Raw genomic sequence first — 26,197 nt, forward strand, 5'->3', positions numbered from 1 at the left:
AAGAAGACTTCCATACATGCACTGATGTACTGGCGTACCAAGAAGCTGTACAAAAAGTATTTCAATAGGTTCTGGTCTCTGTAGAGTAGGAGATTCAGTTTGGATTTCCTCTAGACACACATACTCTAGGACAGAAATGATTAGCCTACTCTTTAAAGGACAGAGGTCATTACCACCTACCTCCTGACTTCACCTGCCCTCTGAATGGTAGTCCATTCCATCTTTCAGCTTGCTCCCTTGCTAAATGTCCACTTTCAACTCCTACATCTGACCCAACAACTTGGGGTGGTAAACCTAAGCAGGATTTAGAAATGGCAGGACAAGATGTCTGGATGTGGTTGGGCAGATGGTACCAGTCACGGAGAGGTGGCAATAGGAAGAGGAACAGATTGTCTTAGAAGGGAGGTGATCAGTGTTTTTGGCCCTGTTAAGTCTTGGGTGCCTGTGGAACATTATGACCTCTTAAGGGGGTTTATTAGGCCTCAACCATACAGCTTGACTTACTCCCTTCCCTCTAGGCCATGTGATTTCATTTTTCATCTTATAAGTTGCTAAGACAAAAAGAACAGTGCTGATCACCCAATCTGTTATTTGAACGAGAGGGGATTTATCATGTGTAAATCACCAGTTTTACTGTTTGGTTAAGTGCATAATTTCTACAGAACTATTAAATAAGTTTCCTCAAAAAGATCTGTCTGTTTATTCATCAGTTAATCTAAGCATATAATGTGATTGCTCCTTCAAATGCTAGCCAGCAAGGGTAGAGGGTAGTGAGGACAGCTCCTCATTATGCTGCAGGCGTCTGGGAGGGTCTGGAATTATCAGCAGCCATTTGCAACATGGATTGGCATCAGAAACAGACACGGGAGTAAATGCATGCTGAGACATCTCCCTAGTCTGTCTCTAGACTGAGAACCAGACTCATTTCCCACACAAAGGCCCACTCTTTTTACTTTCCTTTTCTTTTTCATATTTTTATTTTTTTCACTTATAGTTGACATACAATATTATATTAGTTTCAGGTATACGACAACAAAGGGCCACTCTTAAAAGGCTACATCATGAATTCATGATGGCAAATGCAGAATGCATGTGTGTGCGCGTGTACAGGCACACGGCCTCTACGCTGAGCCTTTGAAACAGGCCTTGCAGATCTCTGTACCATCAGAGTGACAGTGTCAGGAAAGCGGCTCGGTTTCCAGCCTGCAGCTCAGAAAAGAGGCTAGACTGCAGGTAAAGCTTTGGGTGTCATTGTATCCTGGTGGAGGTTGATGCATTTTGTTCTTTCTTAGGTACCTTTTGCATCCTTCAGCTCCTAGATTCCCTAATTTCAGTATTGGAAATTTATTTTCTCCTTTACCGTGCAAAGATTCAGGTGGCACATGACTTTTTAAAATAAAGGGTTTTGTGATTTCCTCCTCCCCCCACCCCCATTATTGCACAGTCATGAACACCACTGCTATGAGGTATAAACGACAGTTTCAGAGGAAATAATTAAGGGGGAGGACACTGAAATTTTAAAAGGAACACTTTAGAAGTATTTTCACCAATTTCAGAGAGATTGAAGGTTGAAGAGAGGTCCTCTAAATGTTCTACGAGAATGAAATCTTTGAAGAGTTTGCAATCACCAAAAAAGAGTTGGTATAAAAATGCACAAGTAAATTGTCCTAATTTTTAAATTTTAAAGTGCATCTAAAAGTGAGAATTACCGAGAAATGAATGAATGAATGAATGAATGAATGAATGAGTTAGTAAGCTCTTCTTGAGAGTAAGTTAAGCTCTTTGGGAATCCCTTATCCTCTTCAGCCTACTTACAAGTTAATGGATGGTGTCCCTTCAGTGCCTGAGGGTCTCCCATTATTCCTAAACCAAAAGTTAAAAAATGATAGATCCAGTTTTCCTATTAATTCATTAGTTAACTCTACATTATTTCTCAAGTGCCACCAAGGAATCGCTCTTAGTCACCCAGTTTTCTTTTTCTTTTTCTCTAAGGTACAGAGCTGCTCCAGATAATATATGCTTTTCATTCATTCTCTATGCCCTATCTCCAAGAGTGGTGGTTGGCCCTGGGCCAGGAGACCAAACTTGCAAGGTTGGTAGCAATAGATTTTACATTGATGAAACCAGATATATTTTGCTGAGAATACTGATAAAATCGTTCATGTTTCCTGATCACTATTCATACTAATAGATGGTCAAATACAAGAAACAAAATAAATATTGATGATCCTGGCATTACTGCTTCTGACAATTTTTTATTACTTTAATATTTTTCTATACAGTCTGTAGATGTGGGTGGGTGCCAAACTGCATTTAATTTTTCTATGCCTCTTGGAATTGTAGTTGCTAGTTTTATGTACTAATCCTTAAGGGAAGATATATTTTTCTATATGAATATGTGTTGCTTCAACTTGATAATATGACTGCTGCTTTCTTTAGAATATATTAATTAAGCTTTAACCTGGTTGTGTTTAATGAGAGATACAGATTATTTAAAATATAGAATTATTGAAATATTCCTAAAAGAAGACTTTTATAATTTCCTTCCTTAATAAGTTATATTCAGTTTATTTATCTTCCTTTAATTAATCTGGATTTTGTCATCCTTCAGGATATAAACAATCATTTATGCATCTACCACAGAAAAATAATTTCCCTCTCTTTCTTTCCAGGATCTAGCCTCAGAATTAGATTTGAAACGACTAAAAAATTTTCTGTCCGTTTGTTTTCTTTTGGTTACCTCTTTAACCCAAGGATTGATTACTGTCCCAAATTTAATTTCATTGGGAATTTGAGGTTTTAAAATCACTATTAATCCTTTTTCACAATTTCAGTTGGAAGTCATAGACTTTAATGAAATATGTTTAAGTTGCTGACTAAGCCAAGCAAATAAATGTCCCTGAGTTTTAGCAAGCAAGCATTTTTTAAACAAAATCCTAAGTTAGATTACCTTAGATGTGAATTTATCTGCTAGTTGAATGATATAATCATTTCTAGCCATTCCTCTAACTCTTCATTCATTATTCAGACAATGAATTTTTATCAAGTGTCTACAATCTGTCAGGCAGGGTGTGAGATGCTAGGGAACACATAGATGATAAACCACGATCTTTCCTTCAATGTACTGAAAAGGCTCTAGAGGGGCAGCAGACAGTGGGATTCTCTCTCTTCAGCATCACTGGCTGATAGAATCAAGGCTAGATTTCAAGTTTATTGTTCTCAGTTGATAATAAAGCAGAATTTTAGCAGTCTTCCTAAAAAATTCAAGCTCTCTGGTTGTGAAAGTTTGTAAGAGGCTTCAACAGATAATGGTATTAGATCAGTGGTTTTCAAACTCTGGTGTGCCCGGAATTAGTGTAGGGCTTGTTAAAATCTCTGGGCCCTACACCAGAGATTCCAACACAGTAAGTCTGGGGTTGGAGACTGGGGTGGGAGGGTGCTGCACTTCTAAGAAATCCCAGGTGACACAGATGCTGCTGGTTTGGCGACTACACTTTGAGAACCACTGATCTTAACGTATTTTGTTTCTTCATAACCCTCCTGGTGATGATGATTATGTTAATAATAATGATAATAGCTCACACCTAGTGAGCTTTTGTGGATGTCAGGTATTTTGCCCTTTCCATCCATCATTACATTCAGTCGTCACAACAACCTAATGAAAGAGTTGTGATTACTATTCTCAGTCTGCATATGAGGAAATAAACATTTGGAGAGGTTAATTAATTTGCTCAATGTCACAGAGTTTGTAAACGACAAAGGCCAGGACTTAAACTCTAATCTTTCTGGCATGTGTGTGTGTTTCACCCACCATGCTCTTCTGCCTTCCCACCTGGAATCATAATGTCCCTGGGAGATACCCACAGACATCTGTTGAACCTGTTTCTACGCGTATCTGCACCTAGGGGATTCTGAATAGATAGATTTCTGAATAGATGGTAAGGAGACAGCAGAACTTCCTTTAGTAATCTATTCTAGTGGCTAATAAGCTTTTCGTAATGGGAAACTTTCTTTTTAATTGGGTAAATGTTTCTGTTTTATAGATTTTTAAAAGCCATTAAATCATCAAGAATTAGATGACTGTAGCACAGTACACTCAGTTGAATTGACCACAGCTCTGGGTGAAACAGGATTTGACAGTAAAGACCAAGGTCTGCTGCTTTTTCCAGAAGGTCATACCCGCCCCCACCTTTCCAATCCCCATCTACTTATAACTGCTTTCAAAAGGTATCTGCAAAATTAGTTTGAGCTTTCCTGACCTATCTGAGTTAAAACCCTTTTTACATATCTCCTGACATAAAAAAACAATAATTATACAGTATATTAATTAATAGTTTTCTCAGGAGAGTCCATTGATCTTTCTCACAAGGTAAGGAAAATCAAAGAATGTGCTGGTGGTTTATCAGCATCCTGGGAAGGACAGTCTTGCTTCCCAGTTAGACAACACTGTTGGGGATTGCTCCCGTCTCCTGACCTAGCACCAGTCTCTTTATCCACCCACAGAGGGTGGGGGAGCCCTTTCAGGTGGGCTATTATTATAGTAACATAATAATATTATTATAAAACAAAGCACAAATACAGAAACAATACAAAACAATTGTATGGCTTAATGAATTATTCCGATGTGAACATTCTTGAGATCACTGCCAAGTCAGGAAATAGAACTTTCTTACTCACTGTGATGGTTAATTTTATGTGGCACCTTGACTGGGCTAAGGGATACCTAGATAGCTGGTAAAATATCATTTCTGGGTGTGTCTGTGAGGATGTTTCTGGGAGAGATTAGCATTTGAGTCAGTAGACTGAGTAAAGATCACTTTCTCCAACGGGGATGGGCATCATCCAATCCATTCAGGGACCAAATAGAACAAAAAGATGGAGGAGGGGCAGATTTGCTCTCTGCTTGAGCTGAGACATTCATCTTCTTCTGCCCTCTGACATTAGTGCTCCTGTTTCTCAGGCTTTTGGACTCGGACCAGGACTTATACCATTGGTTCCCCAATTCCCAGGCCTTTGGACTTGGACTGAATTACACCACCCACTTTGCTGGTTCTCCAGCGTACAGATGGCTGATCGTGGGACTTCTCAGCCTCCACAATCACGTGAGCCAATTCCTATGATAAATCTCTTATATAATTCATGCATATCCTATTAGTTCTCTTTCTCTGGAGGACCCTGACTAATATAACCATCCAGAAGCCCCACCTTCCTCATGAAAGTAACCATTCCTGACTTGATCATAATCACTTTGCTGCATTTTTATCGTGTTATCTTGTATGTTTGCATCCTGAGCACTCTAGTTTAGCTTGCTCATTTTTAAAATTGGATGTGTCTTTAAGTTTCTTTTAACTTACAGATTCCCTCTCAATCCTTTTCTTTTCCCTTAAATTTATGTGGAAGAATCCAAGCTATTTAACATTTAGTATTTCTCAAAATCTGGATTTTGCTGATTGTAGTCTCTTTGTGCAATAGAACACATTCCCCTGTCCTTATATTTTCTGAAAATTGGCAACTGGATATAGACACTGAATCAGACTCATGTTTACTCCCTTTGGCAAGATTCTAGATGGTGTTTGGCAAGATCATAGGAAGCTCATGATATCTGGTTGTCTTTCTCACTCTCTCTCTTTTTTTTTTTCATAGAAACAGCTTTCTTAATGTCTACATCTATTAATTCATTAGGGTTTGCAAAATGATGCTATTCTAATTCCATTATTTTCTTTCCATTTATTTGAATAAATTTATAAAGAGATGCATAATAAATGTTTGGTTCTTTCCCTTTATTTACTAAATTCTCATGAATTAGTCCTCCGTCATACTTCAAAGATAACCAATTCTTTTTTTAGAACTCATGGCTTTAAACATATTTATAGGTTTCAAACATTTAAATACATTGCATTTATTATCATTACTGAAACTCAAATGATCACATCTTTGGCCAGTGGAAGTCTTTGCAAGGTGGCTTCTAAGTTCTTTTGAATTGACCTGAGCAGTTTTCAACGATGTTCTTGCTTTCTGATATGACAAGATGTTCTAGGCTGATCTTATATACTTCCTGGGCTATACCTGGAATCTACCATTTCTCTAATAAGCCCCAGGATCTTTTAGTGAGAAATTATAGTTTAAAATCCTATCTGGTGCTAGGGTGGCTTATTGCTACTGGATCAGTCTTTGATGCTAGGCCTTTTCAGTGGACAGAGCTAGGAAAAGTACATGTATGTAGACACATACATATGCACAAACATGCATATATTTTGCATCTGCTCTTTTCCTATTTTGTAACAGTTGTACTTTGTTTACATTGTTTTTTAGCCCTTTGTTCCACAAGTAAAGTGTATATTTAATGCCCACCATCAACATTATGTCAATGTTTCCCTGGTCACCTTGGCTATCTAAAGCTCACTCCTCAGGAAAGGTGCTTGGGAAAAACGTTCCCTGAGTCCTTGAATGTTGATGAGTTTGTGCCCTTTATACATGAAAGGAGTCTTGCTGGCTATTATATCCTTGACTCATACTTTCTTTCTGTGAGTATCTTAAATATGTTACTCCATTTCTTTCTGTGATAAAGCATTGTGTGAGAAAAAACTAATGGCAGTCTAATTTTCCTTCCCGTATAATTCACATGTTCTTTTTCTAGGCATCCAAGCAATTTTTTCTCTCTATCCCTTCACTTCTGAATATGGTCTCATATTGATCATTCTGGGTTGATATTCTTAGGTACATAGTGCATTTTTCTCAGTATGTAGTTTCAAATATATTTATTTTTGTATTTTAGAAAATTTTTTCTTGAGTTATAGTTTTTGTGTTTGTTCTGTTTCCTCACTTTGGCTTTTCTTGTACGGGGACTCTTATGGACACATGTGAGCTCCTTTGCATATCTTTAATATTCTTCATTTTCTCTAGAATTCTTCCTTCCTTCTCTCTCTCTCTCTCTCTCTCTCTGTCTCTCTCTCTCTCTCTCGTTTTAAAGATGTTTCTCTTTTGCATCTATTGTTTCTCTTAGGACATTATCTGTCATATGTATTTGCTCTTATGTTCCTTCTAGTTTACTCTTCATTTCTGAAATTTTTTCTTTTGTGTCCCATTGGTATGAGTTCTGTCACCCTATTTCTGAGTTTTTCTAATTTTGAGTTTTTTCAAGTCTTCCATCATTTTTCTTAATGTCTTTACCTCATTTTGAAGTATTAGATTACAGTTTTGTTCTATATAGTGGATATGTTTTTCTGGCATGCTTTCTTTGTCTGTGGGATGCTATTCAATTCCTTATTTTCTTTTTTAAATAATAACTTTGTATATCTATCTTGATACTTTTCTATAGGTTATTTTTAGTAAAATTAGTTTTTCTGAACTTTAGAATGAGGTTAAGTATTTCTTACCTAATAGAGCCTCGCTTTAGTTATATTTGTGTAGTGTTCAACTATATGGCAGCTTTCTTTCTTAGCTTTCTTGGCTGGGTTTCTTTTCTCTACTTTGGCCTGAATTTTTTCTTCCCTTTGTCTCTATTGTCCCTATTCTGCTCAATTTTTTAAAAAATTTATTTATTTAAATCAGTTTCAAGTATACAGTACCTTGGTTAAACATCTATATAGTTCATAAAACTATCCCCCCAATTGCTCCCTCTCTCCCCTGGCCCTCCACCTAGCCAACATATTAATGCTAACTGCATTCCCTCTGCTGTGCTCCCCATCCCTGTTACCAACTATCAACTACTAATTTGTATTTCTTTAACCCATCACCCCATTCTCCCAGCCTCCCAACCCCCCTTCCCTGTCTGTCATCAAATTGTCCACTATATTTGTGAGTCTGTTTTTGATTAGTTTGTTCTTTTTTTTTCTTTAGATTCTGCATATAAGTGAAATCATATAGTATTTATCTTTCTCTGTCTGACTTATTTCACTCAGCATAATAACCTCTAGGTCCATCCATGTCGTTGCTAACGGTAGGATTTCATTTTTTTTTTTAATGGCTAAGTAATATTCCATTGTATAAATGAACCATAATTTCTTTTCCAGTCTTCTGTTGATGGGCATTTAGGTTGCTTCCATATCTTGGCTGTTGTAAATTGTGCTGCCATGAATATTGGAGTGCATAAATCTTTACAAATTATCATCTCAGTTTTTTTTTGGATAAATACCCAGAAGTGCAATTGCTGGGTCAAAAGGTAGATCCATTTTTAACTTTTTGAGAAACCTCCATACAGTTTTTCATAGCGGCTGTACCAATTTGCAATCCCAGCAACAGTGTATGAGGGTTCCCTTTTCTCTGCATCCTCGCCAACACTTGTTGTTTTTTGGTTTATTGATGATAGCCATTCTGACAGGTGTGAGGTGATATCTCATTATGGTTTTAATTCGCTCAATTTTGATTGCAGCTGCTCCTCAGTATGGGCCCCATCCTAGAAGGGAGCCCTGATTTCATAGGGGCCTCATTCAGCCCCTCTTGCTGCAGGCCCCTTCCACTCACTTGCCATTGGCAAGGGCAAAATCTCCCAGTTTCAGCTGCTATTCTCAAATTGGTCCTCCATATTTTCCAGTGATACTTTTTGACTCTATTGTGGTTTTTCTTTTCTTGAGTGCATAATTCGGAAGCCCCATTGCTTCTTCTCCTTCCTCCTGCACCAACGGGCTACCCACTTATATTTTGGGATTTGTGGGATACCTTGTCATCTAGTTTTGTTATAAATGTTATCCGTTGGTTTTTGGTTTTGCTATCTTGGTGTTCTATTTTTATGTGGTGATTTGGAGAGACTGGAAAACTGTGCTTGCCACACTGCCGTCTTCCTAGAATCCTCCCCTACCAAGTAGTTCTTAATAACTGTTCCTCTAGTTTTCCTCTCACTTGGAGCATGGAGAACTATTTCAGCCACCCCAGTGAAGACTTTTAAAAGTGTTTTTCATCGAGAGCTCTTTTTCTTCAACTCGGCCTGCTGAAGCGCTCTTTACCCTCCCTTATTCTCCCCAGGCAGCTTTTAGTAGGATGGAGGGGAAAACAGGTATGCTTTAGAGCTTAACAATGGGGTGGAATTGTCCATACCTTTTTCCCAACTTGCTCTCCATAGGACTGGACAAAAAGGTGAGTGAAAGCAGAATGTTTCAGAGATGAAAACTGTTTCTGTTCCAACTGAAGCTTTAGTGATTCATTCTTAAGCAGGAAGAAATCATTTAAAATACAGTTTTTCTGGGGCTGACATTACATTTCCAGACAGAAGCAGGTACTACTAGGAGAAACCAGCACTGTGACCTGAGAAGCATTTTTAATGCTTGTATCCACATGGCGAAAATTGGAGAGGTCTAGGATTTTAACCCTATTATAAAGACCAGTTTTATGAGTATGAAAACACAGCAGCCCACCTAAGGTGCTTTCCTCCTCAGTCTCACCTCTGGAGGAAGGCAGTAGTATGACTAAAGCTAGCAAGCACTCTTTCCTCCCTGCCTGGGTCAGGGAAGGACTGTCAACTTGCCAGGTTCTGCAGTTTTTCTGTGCAGGTGCTGGACAGCCTTGGAAATCCAAGCACCATCCTGCTTGGGGCCCTCACTGACAGCTAGGGCTCTTTTTGAGTTTCAGACCAGGCAGAGGCCCCCTTTGATTGGCATTCTTTTTATTAGCTGGGAGCCTACAATCAGCCTTTCTACTGCATGCCAGCATTCAGTGTTTGGCTCCAAAGTGTTTCTTGGTGACCTTTATTTGCATTGGACTGCAGAAAATAGTAAGTTTCCTTAGTGAGGAGGAGGTGGGAGGAGGTAAAGGGCATATGTGAAGCCTAAGTATTAACTGTGAGGACTTAAGTATAGGATGTGCAGCCGGCTCTAGCAACTTCAGTTCCGCTGCCCTTTATAAAGGGGACAATGGCTGTATCATTAACCGCCCTGGCCGAGCACCACTGCAGGGCACTTCCAAGTACAAAGACTTTAGAGATTAAACAGCCGGTGTCCTTCAGAGGTCCCTAAAAACAGAAGGCCACACCTGCTAACCATCGAAGGGGTAAAACTTTGCTGTATAGGAGAGGTTGCCAACTGGCAGCCTGCAGATGAGTTTTATTTGAACTTCAGATAGTTCATTTCTTTTTTAATTAGGTGCCAACATTTAAATATCAGGAGATTCCATGTTAAAAAAAAGGGGGGGGAGGGGCCAATTTATGGTTTCTCTTGAGAAACCAGAAAGCTGGCGACAGTTGGCTAGAGCTAAGTGGCAGCTGCACCTAATGTAGGGGCCTGTGTGCTCCTCGTTTCCGTAGTCCCCTCTCTCTTCTCTACCATCAATTTTGCTCTTTTTCCTGGGCTGTTCCCATCAGTGTACAAACCTAATGCATACAAACCCTCCTAAAAGTCAACCTTTTCTTGACTCCACATTCCCTGCCAGTGCTCCTTCTCAAGTCTTTTCTCCTCTTTGCAACAGTTGCTCACACTTGCAATCTCCATTCCTCTGCTCTTGTTCTCTCTGACGGTTGAGCTCTGGCCCCTCTGGCTCCACCACAACACAGTGATGTCACCAGGGATGCCGCATCTTATATTTCCTCCAAGTTGACCTGTGAGCCCCTGTGGCACTTGCATTTGGTCTTCCCTCTCCCTCCCTCCAAGGCTCACTCTTTATTCACCTGCCCTCCAGGTTCTACGCTCTCAAGCTTTCCTTTCTCCCTCTTAGCCGAATTATCCTTAGGCCTCTGCCCTTGGTCCTCTTCTCTCTTCACACCTCCTTCATGATTGCCTTCAGTCTGGTGGCTTTAAAAAGCATCTGTGTGCTAAGTGTATGTCTCCAGCTCAGGCCTTGGCCTGAACTGCAGTCATAGATGCAGCTGTCTAGCTGACACCTCCTGTTGATCTCTAACAGGCCTCTTATACTTGGCACATCTGCACCGAACTCCTGGTCTTTTGCTCTTTGTCAGCTATCTTCCATGTATCTCTCCGTGTTTACTCCACCGTCCCCCTTCTCTCCCACTCTCTGCTCGGGGAGAGTGACTTGTATGGGTTTCCCACTCTCTGGCTTCTGACTGGGTTCTAGCAATGCAGATCCCAGAAGGAGATCAGGAGGGAGAGGAGAGTAAGGTCAAGGTATTAATTCCTTGGCCTCCTTTCCCACAGGGTCACTCAGGGCTGGCTGCATCCCTCTATCAAATGTAAGTCAATAGTCATCTGCACATGATTCTGTCCTTTCTGGGTCTGGTAATTGCCCCTATTATTTACTAGACTTGAGTTTCACACTATCTCAATGGTTTCTCTACACTCTGCTCACACCTTTGTAAACTATCCCTCCATTAAAACCTCCATGAATTATCCTAATTTGAGTGGGCCATCTGTTTCCTGCTGGGACTCTAATTGCATTTTATATTGTTGCCCTTTTTATTTGAAGAAGACGTTACTGAGAGTGACCATCCTTTGTGTGAAGACAGTTAGAAGGCAGATGTATGCTCATCGTTTAAATGTTACGCTTTGATGGAAGCCCGAGGGGAAAGCAGAGCCACTTACTTAGTCATTCCAATAAATACCTGAGACTAGACTTTCACTCCAAAGGATAGGTAATTTGGAAGTAAATGCAAATGAAATAAGAGAACATTTGCCTTAGATAATGACTCCGCCACATATGACAAACCAGTCACAGACTCATGTGGTCTCCTCCAGCTGTGGGAATATAAAATTGTGATTCATAAAGACCTTCCAAGAAGGCTACAAACTGCATTCCTACACATTTCCAACCATTTTCCAAGATACATGTAGTGGAGAAATATTGCATCTCCTTAATCTGGAGAGTGGGCATTGATTTAGCTGCCAGAGACAGAGGAAGAGAGAATCATTGATTTATCTACAGACAATGACCCAAGCCATTCAATAGATGGGGGGTTTAATGCAAGGATTATGTTTCATTGATGCCATTGTTTACTTTTGTTGTTAGTTATCTATATGCTCAGCAAAAACTGAGTTTAAGCAAGATTCTAGCTTGTTAATGCTTCATGTTCTTTTTATATCTAATTGAATATAAAAGGAAGAAATATAGTAGCTCAACTACTAGTAATGGCCGGGACAACAGAATAGGAGACTTCTTCCCTTGTAGTGGAATTGTGAGATAGGCATAGGTTTTATCTCTACTCTCCTCTTCCTGGCCCTTCCCTTCTCTCAACTCCTTTTACCTCCATCTTCTAGGATTTAGACACAGCTCTGTTTTTCCTTTCTGCAAGTAAAACAATCTGATAAATATACTGGCAAGAAGCCTTTAGAGAAACACCTATGGACTTTTTCAAGGCCATTTTCATTTTTTAAACTACAAGGGAAAAAAAGAAATAGCAAAGATAAAACATAAATCAAGATGAAAAGTATCTGCTAATATATCACTTGAGGGTCAAAATTATTGTTAAGGGCCCAGGTAAAGAAAAATAAAATCAGAAAGGTCAAATAATCAGATGCAAAGATTTATGTATGAGGAGGTTTATTCTACAATTATTTTATTCTGGTAGAAGCAACATAAACATACTATAATAAAGGAATGGTTAGATAAAGTATAATACATTCATATAACAGTTAAATAAGTTGTTATATGCTCATAGAATTATAATAATGAACCTTTATTGTGTACTTAGCCTTTGCACAATGCATTAACATACTTTATATTTTCTATTTCTCTTTTAATCTTTTTAACAGTACTAAGAAGGTAGGTACTAGAATTAACCTGAAGAGGCAAGTGAAGTTAGAGAAGTACATTGGTTAGGGTAAAACAAACTGCCATAACATAAACCTGAAATCTCATTAGATTAACGAAAAGGAAGATGATTCTTTATTCATGTAAAGGTTGTTTCTTAATCGTGTAAAATCCCATTGGCAGCACCAGTAGGGAATGGGGTGGAGTTTCCATTCGATGCATGCATGGAGGCCCTGCTGTCTTCAACATGTGGCTTCTAAGTTTGCCATGGATATTCATGTCAGGCCAGCAACCAGGGAGATTGAGATAATAAAGGACTGTGAGTTTTCGTGGGCCAGAATTTTCATCTACATTTCAGTGGACAGAAGTCCATGATATCACTCCTAACTGCAAGGGAGGCCAGGAAGTAGAGTCCCAGGCAGAAAGAGAAAAGGGTTTGGAGAATGGCTCGCTAATTTCTGCCATGTGAGATATCTTACTAGAGATCATATACTGAGTAAGTGGCAGAGCAGGATCTGAATAAAGTCAATCCTATTCCAAAGCTTATATCTTACCCGTAGAGCTATACATCCACATAGAGGATGAAAAGTTTAAAAACTGACTCCTGTGGGCATTGGCTCATGGAGCTATAGATCACCATCTTTGGGAATGAGAGCGTCAATCTTTCGTTTTTAAGTACTTTTGAAAAGGAGGTTTTCTTTGTTCTTTAAAAGTTCGATTCAACATGAAAAGAATGGTTTGAGGTACAGCGAAGGCAAAATACCCAAGAGTGGGACAAACATTTAGAATTATAGGTAGGATGAGCTGAGATATGTGAAGAAATGCTTTCAATGGAAATAAGGTAGATTTTAATAGAGTGTAATCAAGAAGAACAGCATATTATAAACTGATAACAAAGGAAAAGAAAAATTGCTTAGCACATATTCTATCAAGAATAGTCTTAAAATAAGAAAGAACAGAACAAACATAATTAAGAGGGAGTTGGAACTGAGATGCAAAACAATGAGTGCACAGTTCATTGTTCTAGAAAATGAATTCTAGGATATCTGTTTCATGAAGGTGGACTAAGTGCACACATATGCCTTCTATTAATCTCAGGATCCAACCACAATGAAAGTATAGACAGGGGAGAGAATGGACTTGGGTTTTACAGAAAAATGAGAGCCTTCAACAAATCTGTGGAAGGTGGAGAGAGGTTGAGAGTGAGTTGGCAGATGAGAGGCAAGGAAAGGTAACAGCCTAGCACCACTTGCAGGAGACAAAGGAGCTGGCTGCCCAGTGGAGGAGGTTTTGGGTTGAGAGTCAGCAGGTCCTGTGGGAGAGAGGTGTGAGCAGTGGGACTGAAAATGGCGGGGCGAGGGGGTTGTGGGGGAGAAGAAGGAGGTACATATATTGAGGACCTATCTGTAGAAGAATCTATTAATGCAACAGTCAATATGTACCTGACACAAGGTAGAATGTGGGAGTGGGAAGGGTGGGGTGCCAAGACAGGATGTCAGTTTTTATGTAAAAGGAAATATGTTTGAATATTATTTAATGTTACAATGGTGATTGATAAATTTTTAAAAATAATTTAATAAAGCATTGAGAAGAGGCATGGGGTAGTATAAACAAAATCCTTATTTTTTGTACCGAAGAGTTAAAAAAATTTTAGTTGATAAATTAAAAAATGGGAATATTTCTTAATTTTATCCAACAGATTATCCAGAGGAGGTAAATAACTTCCAAAATAATAAAAATGAAAATAGTAAAAAGTTTGCTTTTTGGGTAGTGTCATTGGAGGGTGGAGAAGGGGACAATGGATTGTAAGGTCTTCTGCACTATTTGACTTGTTCGCTTATTCTCCTCATGGAATGTAAAAATCAGTTCAACTCTCTGGATTCCGTTACTTTATCATATAATATTTTCCCAGAGAGCCTATTAGAATGTAGATTTATGGCCCTACTTCTAGATATTGTAATTTAGCAGAGGGTTCTCATACACGTGGTCCATGGGCTAAATACACTAGGAACTGTGGCTCTAGGCTGTGAGAAATTATGTCCAGTGTTGCTGCCAAAATCATTAATATGATTGCTGAACCAGCATTCTCTGCTCTTGCTCTCACCACACATCTTCTAAAATGTGTTCGAGTCTGGCTGCTAACTTCCTAGAGACAGAAGCATCTTCAGGGAAAGGTCTGATACTCTGTGCCCACAGTTGAGCCTGAGACAACGGCACCACCTTAGTGATTTCCTTATGGTCCATGGCCAGCACCTTCTATTTCTAAGTCCGGAGAGTCACATCACTGCACATGGACATGAAGTCACTTTAGGCATTTACAATGTGAGGGTGATTGCCACTTGGACTAGATGCTATAGCCTGACTGGCATATTCTCTTCGTATGGAGAAACCATTTAGAGAACCAGAATAAACCTGAAAGTTGCTTTGAAGATGTGGAATCAAAGCTTATTGGATCAATAGAATGTTTTGTAAAATACAACTCCGATGGCCCACCACCCACCTCCACAGCATGGACCCACCTAGTAGACCAGCTCTTCTCAACCCAAGCTCCTCATTACATTCATAAAAGGCATTTTTCAAAAGTACCAGCACGAGCTACACCCCAGATCAATGAATCAGAATCTCTGAAGTTGGGGCCCAGACACTGATACTTTTGTTAAGCTCTCCAGGAAATTGTAACCGCTTCTAGAATTGAGAATCGTAATGCACAAGAGTCACAGGGCACTTCCACTAAGTTGCCTAAGACCTCCCTTTTCCCTGATCCATGAGGGAAATAAACTATATGTGCCCCAGGGAAAGGCCTAAATGCTTGTGGCAGCACTTTGCTGACTTCCCTATGGTCCATGACTAATTCTTTATCATAACAGGTCCAGACACTCAATGTTGTCTGCAATATAAATAAAACCTTATTTTACACGCGTTAATTCAGTTAATCATCATAGCAATCCTATGAGGTAAGTACTATTATTTTCTGCTTTTCACAGATGTGGAAGCTGAGGAAACAGGTTAAGTAACTTGCCCAAGATCACACGGTTGTTAGATGGGAGAACTAGGACGTGAACCCAAGTGGCCTGGCTAACAATCTGGACTCTTAACCGTTCTGTTACAGCTCTTTATAATCACTGACTTCTAACTACTCCTCATTTTGGCTGACAGCCTCGATCTTTACTTCACTGAGAAACTAAAGCAATCAGAAAAGGCCTTCTATCCGCTCCCGCAGCCGTATCTACCAGCCTTCTGCCACGGTGACTATCCTCTCCCACTGTGCATTAGATCTCATCTCCTCTTGCTGACTCGAGGACATCATTTAGACCACCTCTCTCCTCCTCATCAGTTATTTCCTGAGTTGGCCTTTCCTAACTAGCTGTGTACATATTATTAGCTGTTAAACATTGACTGTGACATCTTTTGTGGGGGGAAAAAATAATCCCTTCTTTGATTGCACATCTCTCTCCAGCTGCCACCCTATGTCTCTTTTCTCCTTTACAGCAATGATCTTCAGAAGAGTAATCTGTCCTTGTCTTTATTTCTTCTCCTATTGTACTCCAATTAGGCTTTCGAGCTCCCCACTCCAACGTACGCACACACAAATCTCATTAAAATAGTGCTTATCTAGTGGTCTCTACACTGCTAACTTTAGTGGTGCACTCTGAGTCTCATTCCTCTCCATGTATCAGCATATGTCAGTGTAAATAATTTCACTGGAAACTTCTGGGATTCCACTCTATCTCATTTAGGTCTTTTACATTAGTGACCATCTACTCCTCCTCATTCTCCTGTGCCGATTCCCCTCAGCCCTTTATTTTCTAAGCATTGGCATGCACTGGGCCTGTGTCCAAGATGTCTTCTCTTTCTATAGTCACTCCATAGGCGCTCTTATCTGATACACTGATGATCTCCAAATTTATATTTCTAACTATCTTTATGACCATGGTGTAGGAAAAGATTTCTTCAGCAGAACATAAAATGTGCTAAGTCTAATATGGATAAATCAAACATGGATAAATCAAACTGCATTAAAAGTGTAATATGGATAAATCAAACATGGATAAATCAAACCGCATTAAAATTTAGACTGTAAATCAAAGGACACTATTCAGAGAGTGAAAAGGTAAGCCACAGAGTGGAAGATATTTATAATGCATATATCTGAAAAAGCACCTGTATCTATATTATACAAATGACTCCTATAAATAAGGAAAAGATAGACAAAACAATAGAAAAATGGGCAAAAAGCTTGAACAGCCCAGCTCTCTCCGCTAAACTGCAGACTCTTGTATACAACTCCATATTCATGATCTCCATTGAATAAACATCTTAAATTTAACACATCCAAAACAATTCATGCTTCCTCAACAACTGCTCAACCTGCTCCTCCTTCAATAAATGACAACTCCAGGGGCCAGTTGCACAGACCAAAACTCTTGGAATCATTCTCAACTATTCTCTTTCTCTTACACCCCATTCTAATCTATATTAGTTCTGTAATGCAATGCAGCAAATTATTATACTTTAGTTTTTACAGGTCAGGAATCTGGACACAGCTTAGCTGGGTTCCCTCGCTCAGAGTCTCTTATGAGGAGGGTACAATCAAGGTGTTGGCCAGGGCTGTAGTCATCTCAAGGCTTGATTGTGGAGGACCACTTCCAAACTCACTCATGTGGCTGTTGGCAGGCCTCAGGTCTCGCTGGCCGTTAGCCGGAGATGAGGAGTCCTTGCCACATGAGCCTCTCCAAGGGAAAATCACAGTGTGGCATCTGGCTTTCCCAAGTTAGCCAGAAAGAAAGAGTGAAAGGGTTCAGCTGAACAGAAGTCACATTTTTAAAATTAATCTTATAATTGACAGTTCATCACTTTTGCCTTTTTTTTTTTTTCACTAGAATTGAGTTACTAAATCCAACCCACACTCAAGGGGACTTGGGGATCATTGAGGACCATCATAGAGGCTGCCAATCAAAAATTCAACAGCAAATTCTGCCATTTCTACTTCCAAAATATGTGCAGAATCCAAGTACTCCTCACTACCTTCATTGCTAGCACCCTGGTCCAACCCTCTATTATCTGTCACTGGACTTATTGCAGTAGCCTCTTAAATTGTACCCTTCCTTTCTAATCTCTACCACCCATAGACTGTTTGACACATGGTAGTCAAAGTGAGCCTTTGAAAATATGAGTGAGATACCCTGCTAAAAAAATCTCCAATATTCTATAAGAACATACATGCTCTGCTCCTGCCTGGACTTTTCCTCCTACTACTAACTAGCCCCTTTGCTCATTCAGCTCCAGCCACACTGGCCTCCTTGATGTTTCTTGAATACACCGAGCAGGTACCCACCTTAGACCATTTGCATGTGCATGTCTTATCTTAGATATCTACAAAGCTGTGTAAATGTCAACTTTCTGTGAGGCTGTCCCCTGTCTAAAATAGCAATATTCACACCCTCCCCACTCCTTTACTCCCCATGCCCCTTAATCCGCTTTCATTTTTCTCTGTAGTACTTAACACCTACTTTGTTTTACTTGTTTATTTTCTGTCTCCCAGTAGAATGTATTGGCATGTAATAGCTCAGTAAATAATGATAAATAAGTATATATGTACATACATATCCACGATCATATAATACCAAGTTCTTGCTCTTCCTATGGCTGGTATGGGACAATTTTGTGTATGTGTGGCACCTTTTGCATACTTGACTTCATCTTAGTTGTGCTGAAGTCATAGTTTAACTATTGTAAGTGGAGGGGGTGAGTGGGGTTGTGGAAGAGGTACAGGAGGACAGAATGGCTAGTATGTCCTTGCCCCTATAGTCCCATCCAACCCACTGATTCTTCACCCTCTCATAAAAACCCTCCCTCCCCTGAGCCTCATGGCACTTGTTCATACTTCTGCCTTCTTGCTGTTACTTACAGACCCCACATTCATCCAGGACCTTAGCTCAGTACCCTCAATTCAGACCCATGGCCCTTGCTCTACCTTTGAACTCCTAAACTCTGGAATATCAATGCTGACCCCAGCCTTCTGCCCTTTCAGTTTATTCCCCTCTATTCGCCTTTCAAACACACTGAAACCTTCACTTGTGCTCCTCCATTTTCAGCCATTTATCCCCTTTTGGCTTTATGTCCTCTGTCTAGCCTAAACACCTGATTCATGACCTCATTCTGTACAGAGAAGGTGTGGTGTAGTGGTGGAAAGCATAGCCTCTGGAGACATAGACATATGTTCAAAACCTGGCTCCACCGCTTGCTAAGCCTTGTCGATCTAGGACAAATTAATCTCTCTGAACCTCACTTTCCTTGACTGTAAAACAAGAATACTAATTTCCTAATAGGGTGGTTGTAAGGACTGAATGAGAGTTAAAGAAGCATGTAGCTCATAGAACGATAAATAGAAACAATTATTATTAATGATCATTTTTATATGAGTTTATATTTAGAAATGTTTGGAACAGTGCCTGACATATAGTAATTACTATGTAGTGTTTGTTAAATAAATTAATATTTCTATTTCTTTCTAATAGTGTTAATTTTCTTACCTTCCTCTCATACTCAAAACTGTCATTTCTGTTGCTTCAATAGGAATTTGTTCAATAAAATCACACACCAGGCAAAACGAGGACAATAAAATCACGGGCTCCATCCTCAGCTAGAGCACGGTGCAGCCCATCAGTCCTTGGGTCATCCCTCAGTAACGCCTGCTCTCCTTTGCTCGGCAGCAACCTCAGCTCTTCTCTGCACATATCAAGGGCTCTCTATCTCACCATGTCCTCTTATACCGAGTAGATGTTCCCACCTCCTTCTGGGTAGGAAACAATGGAGGCATGTTACAAACAACAGCCGTAACTTTTCTTCATTTATACTTATCTGCACCTCTTGTCCCCTGCCTAAGGGCTCTGCCTTGTCTGAGCTCCCTGGGAATGCCACATCCTCCTCTCCTCTAACTTTCCCTCTCCTCTGCTGTTTCTGCTCATCCTGTAGATATGGAGGCAGAACAGTGGTTACGCATGTGGCCCTGTACCTGGAATACTCAGGTGTGGAACCTGGTGCTGCTGCTTCCCAAGCCTGTGACCCTAGCCCACCCTTGCTCGGTTTCCTCTCCTATACAACAGGGAGCATAATGGTGCCCAGCTCATAGGGTGGTTGGACAGATGAATTAATGCATTTGAATTAATGCATGTGAATACTTGGAGCAGTACCTGTGGTACAGCAAGTTCTCAAAACCGTATGCTCTGGTAAGTCATTTCAATCTAAAAAAGCACATAAAACTTTTATATTTATGTCTTTCCCTAGCAACTACTTTATCTCTCTTCCCTTCACATTGAAGTTTCTTGGGGAAAAAATAGTCTTTGATATTTTCTCCCTTGTTCTAGTGCTTACTTTCCCCTTTTTGTCAAATGCATTGTGTGTGTGTGTGTGTGTGTGTGTGTGTGTGTGTGTGTGTGTGTGTGTGTGTGTAATTTGTGACGTCCACTTATATTGACCACGCTGGGACATCTGACACTAGATCACTTCTTTCTTCAAATCTCTCCATAGCTTCCATGACACCATTTTCTTTTCATTATCTTATCTCTCTGGCCCAATCTTCCTCTCTTTTTCCATGCTTACCTTATAAATGGTTGTTTTCCCCAGGACTCTATCATCAACCCTGCCTCCTTTGCAGGCTACACATTATCCTACAGTCCTTCTGCCCAAGTCTTCAGTGTCCACTTACATGGAAGGACTCTCAAACTGAATTCATCTATCCCAAAGCCCTGCTTAAAATTTTGCTTAGTTTTGCTATAGACTCCTTATATTTATCATATCGAAAATTTGACTCTTCATTTTACCCACAAAACACACTCCCCTTTCTTTTTTCCATATCTAAGTAATATCATTAAGTAGCACCATCATCCACTAGTTGCCAAAGCTAGAAAATGGAGTGTCATCCTTGACAACACCTTTTTACTCACATTATCCTGATATTTAGATGGTCTTGAATTCTCAAAGATTCGACTTCTTATTACTTCTAAAATCTATGCCCGCCACTCCACTCCCATTGTCTCTTAGCTACGCTGTCAACATTCAATATTTCTTGCCAAGATTATGGGCGTTTCCTCCTAATGAATTCTCCCCACTTTACTCTCTAGTTGTGTGAGTCTATACTTCACAATTCTGCAGAGATGTCTCTTTAGCATACAAATCTGCTTAGATTATTTCTTTACTTACAATTTCCAATAACTCCTATGAATAAAACTCAGATTGCTTAGCCTGACTCAAGACTCTCATGAATGTGCCTCTGCCTGCCTTTCTATCTTCACTTCCTAGCATTCTTCTTTATAAATCCTATGCAGTTTTCTGAAAACATCATTCTCTCTTTCCCTTACCTTCCTGGCTTTGCCTGGAATGTCTTTTCCTGGTTCTCTATTTCACTGAATTATACTCACCCTTTAAGATTCATTCAAGCACTATCTTCCCTTGGAAGCCGTCCCTGACCTCCTCCAGCCTATGTTAAATATCTCTTTGATTTGGTTAGGAATTAGTTGCAGCTCAAAAATCTATCCAGCTAGCTTTTTAAAAAGCAGAGGAAAGAGGAACAGGTGCTCATAAAATTTTTGGAAGGGTTAGAAAAGCTGGCTGGCTCTAGGCTGAGTTTCCAGGAGTGACTCCCAGATTAACTCTGTAAAACTGGCCCACCAAGGGATCTCTGACTCTGCTATGATCAAGAAGCCAGAAAATAAGGGAGGTACCACCACAATTCTTAGCTCTAGGTTGACACTGCTTCTGTCAAGATCCATGTCAGCATGGTACCTGGGGACTAGACACAGGCACCGCTGCCACTGAAAAATCAAAAAAGCCTCCACAGCCAAGCTCATCAGCATAAAAGATGGCAGCAGTAACAGGTGGACTTTTCCTTGGGGTATTTACACCCATGTTCCAAATGCTATAGTCTTTGCTTCTGTTTGCTTCTGTTTGGCTAGGTTCATGTGAAATAGAGCTGCAAGGGAACTGGGAAATGTAGTTCTTAGCTTTGCAATCCCTAATGTGCAAAAAGGAGTGCTGGAAAGGGGATGGAACAGAGTCAAGGGAGCCAGCACATGTATTTGCCTCTCACTTCTTTATGCTCTCATACCGTCATGCACACAATCTATAGTAATACCACTCACGATCTACTTAATTGCCTAATTACTTGTCTGTCTCATCTGAATAGATTGTCACCTTCTTGAAGAAAAAAACAGTTCTTACTCATTTGTAAATTGCGCCTGGCACATAGTGGGACCTCAGCAAATGTTTGTTAAGTGAATAAATGAACAAGAAATTTTAGCATTTTCTTCGAATTCTCCTTTAATCCACCAGCCAACAGCCCCTATTAATTCTATCTCCAAAATGTCCTTCCAACAAGCTCTCATCTTAACTATTGCAATAACCTTATCATTAATTTCTATCACTTTGTTCCACTCTGCGATATAAACTCCATATCACCACCTAACTTTCTAAAACAAAGATTTACTCATATCACTCTCCACTCTAAAAGCATCCAATGGCTTTTCATTCAGGAAAAATATGTATTCCTGAGCTTAGCATTCAAAGTCTTCCTCTCTTCATACAGTCTATTTTCTTGCTTTGGTTCACACCACTCTCTCACGTGCTGTCGCTGGGCTAATCACCCCCTCAGTGCAGCCAAAATGCTAAGCTCCCTTGCTTTTGTTCTAGCTTCCCAATTATAATCACCCTTCACCATCTAACTCAGTGCCACTTATTTTAGGGAGGTTTTTATCCAGTACCTGCTCTTTGTACCTTTACCCCGCAACGCTCTGCCTCTGACCAGCAGAGGATATTCATCCTTCTCTGAAGTTCCAGAGCAGTGGTGTTTACACCGTGCTGCACGGGGCCCCAGGGTTCCACAGGGCTGTTTCTAGGGCCTCTTGAAGAAAGAGAAGGTAGCTGAGCAGGTGGGTCTCGGAGCCCCCATCTCATGTCAGCCAGAGCAGCTCTGTTCAGTCCAACTCATGTTTTCTATTTCATATAAGACGGCTGAGAAGTTTACATTGCTATAGAGAAAGAAAATATATATATTTTAAAGGGTAGTTTCTAAAAGACTTTATACTGTGGGTATAGCAGTCATCCTAACAAGTTAATTACATATGTGTCCGGTGCTGACCCTGCTCATTTTTGAATCCCCACTGTTCAACATGATTAAAGCAGCCAATAAGCACTTCGTTTATTTAGATTGAAGAAATAAGGCTTAAAGAATACATCATGGTAGACATCACCTTCATTCAGAGGAGAGGGTTAGGCTTCTTCCACTTCCTCAGGAAAACAAAAAGTGAGAACCGAAGGGAATGTTTCAGAGACAGAAGTTTTAGATCCACATGAACAACTGTTCGTTTGACCTAAGCAGTAATGGTCTACCTTGCAGAACCCTCTCTGACAGTGGAATTATCTGCCATGAGTGACACATGAGTGATCTCAGTGGGGGGTTGGCCATCCCACTAAAAGACCTTGCAGGTCCCTTTGACTTCTGTGCCTCCATGATACTCTTTTATAATTATAAGTCCCCACTGAGATTCCAGATGGCTTGGTATCTGGAATTTTTTTTTGAGACTGTAATGTCAGCAGTATTTATTTTAGTTGGAAATGAATTGGTTTCATATTTTATGTTATTGAATTGGTTGCTGTCTGTTTCCGACTAAGGCCACTTTAGAAAGGCAGCCCTGGGACTGAAGTGGTGTCAGATGGGGGAGCCAACACTGTTACTGAAGCAATGTCGTTGGCATCTTCTGGTCACAGATTTGCTGGGCGGCACAGTTAGAGGAAAATTTATAGCTTCTGCTCCTTGGTAGTAAATGGGAATTCACTTGACTGAGGTAATGGATTGTGGGAGATTTTGTCATTGTCTCTGTGGGTGGCCAGCAGCCACTTGTCAGTAGCATTAAAAGTCAAGGGTGTACTTTGCTGGCTATTTCACATTATACATTTACTGCAGTTTGATTGAGTTTTCCCATTTGTAGTTTGGGTAATGGTACATTTTATTCCCAGAACAACTAACTTTTCACTAGAAACCAAGAAGATTACTTATTATTTTCAGGACTCGAGATCTTTTGTGTGGTGTGTTTGGGAACATTTGGCAGGCAAAACTAACAATGACCCTGGGACTGCCACTGTTCTCAGGGAGTTTTGACACAGTATACTTAGAAACATTGAAAGAATTTGTTTGCTCACTTAACTGGACCAAATACCTGTCTTTTCTAGGAATGTTTTATAAGATGGAATAGTATTAGCTGTAACTCAATAATTCTGTTTTATTAATATTATTTTAATTAATTCTTGAAGTCCTGGCTAATGTCCTCAGGGAAGAATGGTTAGCACAATTAATTAATTGTATTTCTTTTTACCTTTCTGTTTTCAGAGGTGGTTGTTTAATTAAGAGCTTAAGGCATAATAATTTTCTTTAATAAGGAGAAATGTTTGATTTCATAAATCTCATGTATCATATAAGGAAACAAACTCAACAAATAAACTTTGAAGAACATATCTTCCTATCAAGACATGATATCCTCCTTGACCAGTTAGCCTTGTTAGCCTTGTAAGGGAAAGAGAGAATGATGTTTTCAGAAAACTGCATAGGATTTATAAAGAAGAATGCTAGGAAGTGAAGATAGAAAGGCAGGCAGAGGCACATTCATGAGAGTCTTGAGTCAGGCTAAGCAATCTGAGTTTTATTCATAGGAGTTATTGGAAATTGTAAGTAAAGAAATAATCTAAGCAGATTTGTATGCTAAAGAGACATCTCTGCAGAATTGTGAAGTATAGTTCCCTTGCAGCTCTATTTCACATGAACCTAGCCAAACAGAAGCAAACAGAAGCAAAGACTATAGCATTTGGAACATGGGTGTAAATACCCCAAGGAAAAGTCCACCTGTTACTGCTGCCATCTTTTATGCTGATGAGCTTGGCTGTGGAGGCTTTTTTGATTTTTCAGTGGCAGCGGTGCCTGTGTCTAGTCCCCAGGTACCATGCTGACATGGATCTTGACAGAAGCAGTGTCAACCTAGAGCTAAGAATTGTGGTGGTACCTCCCTTATTTTCTGGCTTCTTGATCATAGCAGAGTCAGAGATCCCTTGGTGGGCCAGTTTTACAGAGTTAATCTGGGAGTCACTCCTGGAAACTCAGCCTAGAGCCAGCCAGCTTATAGTTGGTTCTTTTCTTGATTCATTTGGGCTGGAGGTCAGGGAATAGAAAACTGAACAGCAGTATAATTTGTGAATTACATTATAGACATCAGCTGACATTGACATTCATACTGAATATAGGGCTGGCTTATGGCACCATACAAATTGTGAGCATCAGAATATTTTCTTCTGTAGCTAAATCTGTCCTATATCCCTTAACTTTTTTTACATATCATGTCTACTTCTTAATTCTGTCATGTCACCCTGTTACCGCTGCTGTTAATGGAGCAAAGGAGAAATATTTGAAAAGCATTTGAAATGCTGGCTCCTGAGATGGGTATTCTTTCACATCCAACCATTGTCCTGTAGCTAACGATTTCCTTTGAAATTCTGGCAAAATCATTAGGTATCTCATTTTCTTAAACCTGATGCTACATTAGCAAGATAGTTTAGTTATTCAGCATTTGCAACATTGTGAATAAGAAAGAAATTTATGTAATTGTCCGTGGCTTAAGCTAACAGGATTAAAAACCTACATGGTTTGTGTTACAAGCATATGGCCCATTTTCAAGACTAATTACTTGGAATATGTAAATGGTGTCACCATAGAAGCAGCAGAAGGAAATATAAAAATACGTGATATAATTATGTTTCAGAGGAATAACTAATTATATTACACAGGATCAGCTCTAAAAAGAATCAAGAAACTTCTTGTGTTTGGCTAAAGATCAAACAGTACTTTATTTTATAGGCTCAAACAAATAACTTCAGAAACCAAAGTCCAGAATTATAAAGGCTGTCATAAGAGATGCAAAATGCTTAGCACAGACACAATCTTTGATGCAAATGTCATAGTTCTAAAAATCGCCTGTTAGTGCTGGACAGCCTTTGAAATTTGGTTCCCATGTCGAGCTTGTCAATACACTACCCGTTCTGCCAGAGGCTTATAGTTGGTTCTTTTCTTGATTCATTTGGGCTGGAGGTCAGGGAATATAAAATTTGTTGCTCATTCATTATTCGTACAAGGCAACATCTGTTCTCGGCTCATTTTTCGTCTGCATTTCTGCCTTCAAAGTATGTTAAATAACCATAGAAATGAACTTTGTGGTTGCAATTCGCTAACCTGAAAGTGAAAATTGGCACATTACTTAGGCTAATGTTCGACTGGAATGCACCAGCTGTTAAAACACTACACCCTTCCGTGTTAGTCGGTCAATAGCTACGATCCTGACCCTCCCAACTGCTATCTGCCCTGGCTGCCCCAGCTCCTCCCCTGGGACTCTAGACCTTTCCATAATCCAGGACTAAAGGGATAATGGTTGGTTCAGCAGGCTTCCAGGTTCCCGCTGGGGCAGCATGTTAAATATTTTGAATAGCACCTCTATGTATTACCTAACTCTCTGCACAGCAGATTTCCAATGAA

General features: G+C 39.8%; 1 protein-coding gene across 3 annotated transcripts in view; it reads left to right on the plus strand.

The window, feature by feature from the left end:
* NUBPL (NUBP iron-sulfur cluster assembly factor, mitochondrial) overlaps positions 1-26,197 on the plus strand; it is a 294,710-nt gene that overhangs the window by 175,248 nt on the left and 93,265 nt on the right. For 2 of the 3 annotated variants that reach the window (XM_039870497.1, XM_039870496.1), the window contains exons 12-13: positions 1,993-2,092; positions 4,961-5,102. In XM_039870497.1, coding sequence (XP_039726431.1) covers positions 1,993-2,092; positions 4,961-5,102 — 242 coding nt within the window. Of the gene's footprint in view, positions 1-1,992; positions 2,093-4,960; positions 5,103-26,197 lie in introns of those variants that run through there. The other variant, XR_005654429.1, reaches the window with a different exon arrangement.

The sequence above is a fragment of the Pteropus medius genome, unplaced genomic scaffold (genome assembly GCF_902729225.1).
Source record: "Pteropus medius unplaced genomic scaffold, Ma_sr-lr_union100, whole genome shotgun sequence".
In the NCBI taxonomy this organism is placed as follows: Eukaryota; Metazoa; Chordata; class Mammalia; order Chiroptera; family Pteropodidae; genus Pteropus; species Pteropus medius.